This window comes from Nanorana parkeri, unplaced genomic scaffold, assembly GCF_000935625.1.
Source record: "Nanorana parkeri isolate BGI_ZX_2015 unplaced genomic scaffold, ASM93562v1 scaffold867, whole genome shotgun sequence".
In the NCBI taxonomy this organism is placed as follows: domain Eukaryota; kingdom Metazoa; phylum Chordata; class Amphibia; order Anura; family Dicroglossidae; genus Nanorana; species Nanorana parkeri.
In genome coordinates, this window is record NW_017307135.1 from 88128 (window position 1) to 94581 (window position 6454).

At 46.0% G+C, this 6454-nt stretch overlaps 1 protein-coding gene across 1 annotated transcript in view; it reads left to right on the plus strand.

Moving 5' to 3' along the window:
• Positions 1-2104: 2104 nt before the first annotated feature.
• The window catches only part of HSPA4 (heat shock protein family A (Hsp70) member 4), a 44842-nt gene continuing 40492 nt past the window's right edge, over positions 2105-6454 (plus strand). The window contains exon 1 of the mRNA XM_018565626.1: positions 2105-2416. Within this exon, the coding sequence (XP_018421128.1) occupies positions 2310-2416 (107 nt within the window). The 5' untranslated portion in view covers positions 2105-2309. The remainder of the gene's footprint in view (positions 2417-6454) is intronic.

A 6454-nucleotide genomic window follows, 5' to 3' on the forward strand; every position in this document is an offset into this window, starting at 1 on the left:
GAGCAGGCAGAAATCTCTTTACATTTCAAATCTTAACTGACCAAACTGAAAAGAGAACCTGATTGGTTGCCAGATTCAGTTTGCACCAGTTTTCATAAACTCCCCTCAATTTAATTTTAATTTGTTTTTCAAACATATGAAGAAGATAAACGACAAAAGAAAACCACACAGAGTTTGTCATACACATGAAATATACATGTAAGTATTGCACATTGCAAGGACAACAGGTGCTTATCTGAAAACGGGAATTTATCAAAACTGGAGCAGACAGAATCTGGAGCAGTTGCCAATCAGCTTCTCTCTTCAGTTAAGATTTGAAAATGAAAGAGAGAAGCTGATTGGTTGCCATGGGAAACTGCGCCAGATTTTGTCTGCTCCAGTGTTGATAAATTCCCCTCAGTTTTGTTAGTAGTTTAGGTACTTGAATACGTTTTTAAGGTTTAACTCCAGAGTTTAGTGTCACTTTAATGGCCTCAGATGCAGATTATCTGATTTTGATTGTACGTTTACTGATCTGTACACAGCTGTATGAATGTGCCTATAGAAAACAGAACACCTGCATTCAGATCAATGAAAAAAAAGAACTGAAACGCTGCTCTGATCAAAGCGTCGTGTTTTTTTATGGATATATGCATGCGCCCTTTATCCCAGTTTCAGTCAAAGTATTTCACATAGTTTCAGATAGAGTGGAAAAAGTTCAAAGCCTTTGTCAGGTATTTATTACCCTCTTTGCCCCCAATGGGGTGCTTTCTCTTCACTTCCTGTTAGGGCAGGAAGTTACAGAAGTGATAGCTAATCTCTTTAAAGGAGACACTGACGAAAACACTAGAGATGCACTGATACCGATATTTTGGTACCGATCATTTTTTTTCGGTACTCGCCGATACCAATTACCGAGTACCGGAATCCCATTCAGGAAGCCAGGTGGCGTGTAATGACTCGCTACCTGGCTTCCTGATTAACAAGAAAGTCTGTCCCCTCTCACCTCAGCATGTCCAGCCAGGAGCGGCCTTCCTCCGGTACCCAGCCAGAGCCATCTTGCTGGCTAATCATGACGCGGCACCCTGCTTTCTGATTGGCCGTCTCCATGCTCCCTCGTCATGGGATGAAGAGGCCAATTAGGCGCACGGCTTCCTAATTGGCCAGCGTCCTGACCAATCGGGAAGCCGGGCAGCGCGTCATTACAAGCTGCCCGGCTTCCCGATTGGTCAGGACGCTGGCCAATTAGGAAGCCGTGCGCCTAATTGGCCTCTTCATCCCATGACGAGGGAGCATGGAGCCACTTCCCGGCCAATCAGGCAAACGAGCAGCGTGTAATGATGCGCTGCCCGGCTTCCTGATACAGGAAGTATCGGGCTAGGCATCGGAGCATTTAGGAGTACGAGTACTCGCCCAAATACTCGGTGTCGGCACCGATATCGATACCAGTATCGGTGCATCCCTAGGAAACACAATTTTAATGGTGGAAAGCTTAGACATCCTGACAATGTTTTTAATACTTCCTGAGGGGAATTTATCAAAACTGCAGCAGACAAAATCTGAAGCAGCTGTGCATGGCAACCAATCAGCTTCACTCTCTCATTTTCAAATCTTAACTAAACAAACTGAAGAGAGAAGCTGATCGGTTGCCATGAGCAGATTTTGTCTGCTCCTGTTTTTTGATAAATCCCCCCCCCCCCCTCTTCTTGCCTTGATGACATTACATATAGGATTTGAGAAGAAATCTCCCCCTCAGGATTTCCTGTTAAAGATTTTACTGTCTAAAATAAATAATTCAAATATTTTGACTGGAGTTAGACTTTAAAATAAAGATAATAAAAGAAAACAGCAGTGCCATCTTCGTTAGAGAACACCATTTATTTATAGCGCAACTGACGTCGCAGCTAGAGTGAGAGGCCTTCCTACCCTTACATTGCAGTATCCGTAGCAACTGCATCAACGTACGCATGACGCAACCCTGCGCGGCGTGACCCCACCCCCTCCCCTTGAAAGGGAAATCGGAGCGTGAGGAGGGAATTCGTCACCTAAGGCAGCCCACCCGTTCTGGTGACGCTATCACCGTGCGCCTTTTCCATTGGCTGCACACAGGCGCAGGGAGGAGCGGATTGGCCGGGTAAACCCGAGGCTATGACGTCACAATTTATCGCGAGATCCTCCGGCGCTGTGTCTTGCTTTTACTCCTCCTGTGACAGCGAGATCTTTCGAGATCTTCCAGGGTTCCATTCATCTCCCCTTGCAGGAGTGTAGTGCGGCCGCTCAGCCGTTTCCCCTCCCCGTCTTGTGCGCTGCCAGTGTCCCCAGCTGCAGTCATGTCTGTGGTGGGCATCGACCTGGGCTTCCAGAGCTGCTACGTTGCGGTGGCCAGAGCCGGAGGGATCGAGACTGTGGCCAATGAGTACAGCGACCGCAGTACCCCGTGAGTATAGCCGGCGCCGCCATGCTGCATGTCTCTTGTCATCCCCCATCCGCGTTGTCCGGCCTCCTCACACAGGCTGATGGCTGCCTTCACCCGATGACACTCAATAAAGCCTTGATCAGCCTGCAGGAGCTGCCGTATACGATCCATGGCCTCCTATTATATAGTATTAGAGATCTCCATGGCCTAATTCATCAGAAACAAGGCTTTAAGTCATGCATGGAAGTGGATGACTCAGGCTTTAATGAGTTGGACGATCAGGTATTTAGACATCCACTCACCATCTTTAAAATATGGAGGTAGAAGCACGCACACATCAAGTAGTTTAAATGCTCCCTTGGAGTGCCTTTTTTTTTTTTTTTTTTAGATTTTATTTACTTGCAATTTAACTAGTCGATTCCCTAGCTCAGGATTCTAATTTTCTTCCAGATCAGAGCCCACCTCCTCCACTGGGAGTGTCTACTGTGTGTCTTGGCCCAGCTCCTCTGCCCCTCCCCTTCCCCCCCCAGATAACATTTAATGTAGTGTCGGGGCTCCTGACATCACAATTACAATTATCTGCATATTTTTTGTGGTCAGATGGAAAAAGTGCAACAGATTGGCCCAGGTGGAGATTACTCCATCCACACAGTTAAGTGTAGATGGAGGAATCTGTTGCACCTTTTCCATCTGACCACAGAAAATCTGCAGATAATTGTAAGGTGTGTGGGCAGCTTTACAAAGAGCTGCTCCCCTTCCATTGGCTTGACATCGGTGAAGGTCCTGGCAGCGGCAGAGGCCCACACTGTCTCCGTCGACAGTGTTTGCAGGTCACACAAAGCTTCCCGCAGATCATAGAAAGCTTCCCTATCTGCTGCCAGACTGACATCAGTGCCGGAGAGGGGGAGCAGCTCTCTAGATGCAGAGCCTCTCAACCCTTCCAGAAGTGCCTGAAGGGCTATTTCCACCATGACTGTGGAGTAGAGTTGGTAAAGAAAGTCACCCTGACCTATGTAAGTTTACATTGTATGTTTCTCTGATTCAGCAAGCTTTCTTACAGGACTACTGAGATTTTATTTTCAGGTACACTGTGATTTATATAATGCACAAACATCAAACTTTTTTTAAAATTATTATTGTCTTTGATCCACCATTAAATCGTTTTTGCCTGTGCAGGCATTACAGCACCAAAAGACATACATGACGTATGTTGAAGGCCCTAAAAGGTTACCATTAAATATGTATTATAGGGGAAACCTAATCCAGCATTGTAGAGTATGAACAGCACAGAGTAGGAACAGGTCGGTTAAATAGTCATTGGTCACTTCCTTTCAGTGTGTTAAAGCTAAACAGGTAAAAAATACCCCAAATGAATAGTTAGGCATTGGTTAATCAATAATACTTGCACTAGCCGCATTTACAGATACATGTATGTAAAATTGAGTTATCGGACTTTTACAATCACATGTAGCTGCACTCCCACTTAAAGGAGAACTATGAAGTGAGTGATTTTTCACTCATCCTCATAGTTCTAGCCGACCTGTGACAATGAAACTGTCACAGGTCGCTTCAGTAGATTGGGAAGTGAGTGAAAACATACCGGCGTTCGCTCACTTCTCGATCCTGTCACTGCAGAGAGACGTGACTGGATTCCCCCCTCTCCGATCCTCCAGCGCTGACTGGCGGAACAGGAGGGGGCGGATACAGCTGGCTCTGCCTCTAGATAGGCAGAGCCAGCTGTCACTCACGCTGCTGGGCGGATCCAGACATAATTGTGGGGATCCGCTTCAGGTGCGGCGTCTCAGTTTTCCTGTGAGCTGTAGCTCGCGGTATACTGAGCTTCGGGTGACGGGAGGACGCTAGTTTGTGTCCTCCGGTTACCCTTAGGAGAACTATGGGGAAAGCCCTAACCCCATAGTTCACCTTTTAAAGAGGAAGAGGCAGGACTTGTAGTCCATCAGGTATGCTGCACACTAGAGCTGCAGCTAACGATTATTTTCAAAATCGATTAGTTAGCCGATTAAAGGAACATGCTGATAGGAGGTGGGAGCAGAGGGATGACCTCCTCAGTCTGCTGCTACTTTTTCACTGTCTGAAAGCTGGGGGTGGAGAGAACACCACTGTATTTCTAAACTGTAAGCAGTGTCCTCCTGATGTGGAAGGGGGCTGTGCAAATCTCACAACTGGATAGAAGGAAATGGGAATCCTTTGGCAGGTGACATGGCTCATTGTTATGTATTGCAGCTTAGTATTTAGCAATTTGCCTAAAGTATGCCTATTGTTAAAATTCACACTCCACGTTACTCTATAGGGCATATTCAGACATTACCAAATTGCATTTTCTGTGAACTGTTCTGAGCTCCCTCATGCAGCTTAAAGCCTAGGTAAAGAATACATGGTCTCCTGTCCATCAGGAGCACCATGGGTATTTCACAACACTAGAGACTGCAATGTTTTCAATCCTGTCTGGTAAGGTTGCAGTCGGAAGAGGAGATCAGTAAGTTTTCAACGTTGTGCTTCTAACACCTAATGGAAAAATCTTCTACATTTAGCTGATCATAGGGCTATATATCACCCTAAAAATGTATTGATGTGCAATAGATTGTGAGCGGCAGACACAACTGATCTTTATGGCTTAGAAAAGGTTGGTGTGCCAAATACAAATGGAGAGCCGAAAGTTGTATTGTAGCTTCAAAATACTTAAGGACAGGTAATCATTAAGCCCAATTGAACCCTGGTTATTTATTATCATTGTTTAGGCAGGCTGCATATAAAGTAATTATGGGGCTTTTGTTTCCCTTTTCTTCTTTTTTTCTTCTATGTCAAGGGTTGTTACCATGTGCTAGTAGCACATATGAGGGTTGGACCCTTGTTCTCTCACACAAAGCTCCACTGAAGAGCCAGACCGCTGCTTTGTGTGTGAGAGCAAGGGTCCAACTCTCCTACGTGCTGCAGAAAGTATTTTAATACTTGCTGCAGAAGGAAAACATGTAAAAGAAGCCCCATAATTGCTAAATATGCATCCTGACTACATTACAATAATACATTGTGAGGGCTCATTAAGGCTTTTAAGGAGAAAACGAAATGCCATGCTCTAAAAAGGTCCTATGGAGATAAGTAAAGATTTGTATCTTGCATGGCTTTCACCCTGGTTAAGGTCATGCCACAATCCTTGCAGCAAGATCCTGGCAAATGTAAGGGTCCCAAATCTTGCAAGAAGAAGCTCCTGCAGTGTGCTGGACCATAATATTCCCTGCCCCTCGTTCCTCCCATCGCATATAGCAGCAATACCCAGTTATTGGGGAGCATGTGACCTTCCCTCCGCTGACGGTGCTTGGGCCTAGCAGCCAATCTGTAGGCCCCAGCACTGTCACACAAAAGAGTGACGTCGACATTCCACCTAGAGACTGACAACAAGGAACCTTGGGGTTTGAGTACCTGCTGCAACAGAAGGTGGGAGGGCTGGCAAGGTGAGGATCATTAGGTCAGGTTGGTCCCTTTGCAATGACACTGCCACTATGCCCTGAAGGAGAAAGGTCCGAGTGTCTCTAAGTTCTAGAGCAGGGGTCTCAAACTCAATTCCCTCGGGGGTCACTTAGACACATTTTTTTCTCCCATGGGGGCCACTCGACAAATTTTAAACTTTAAAATGTTTTTTAACTATATTCAGTATGGTACTACGGACCCCAATACACACGCAATAAGCAAGGTCTAAAGCGCTACTACCAGTGGGAATCAGAGTTTTGGGGTGTTGAGGCCTAGAGGGCTGGTAGAATGCAGGATATGAGTGTCAAAATCCTCAGTTGGATGACAAAAGGCATGAGGGAGAGAAAAGTAACAGTTGTAACATGGGGAGTGGTACCATGTGTAGAAACTCACCATGAAGTTTTCATGGATGTGCCGTCATCGACGTCGAGATCTCTGCAGGAGAGAGTTGAATGGAGGTCGTCTTGTGGATTCTTCTTTCTTGATTGGAGAGTCTGAAGCCTCATGGGGTACTCGTAGATGCGGAAACAGTTGTCTGATGAATCCTTCTGGGCGTGGCGGTGCGTGGCGAGT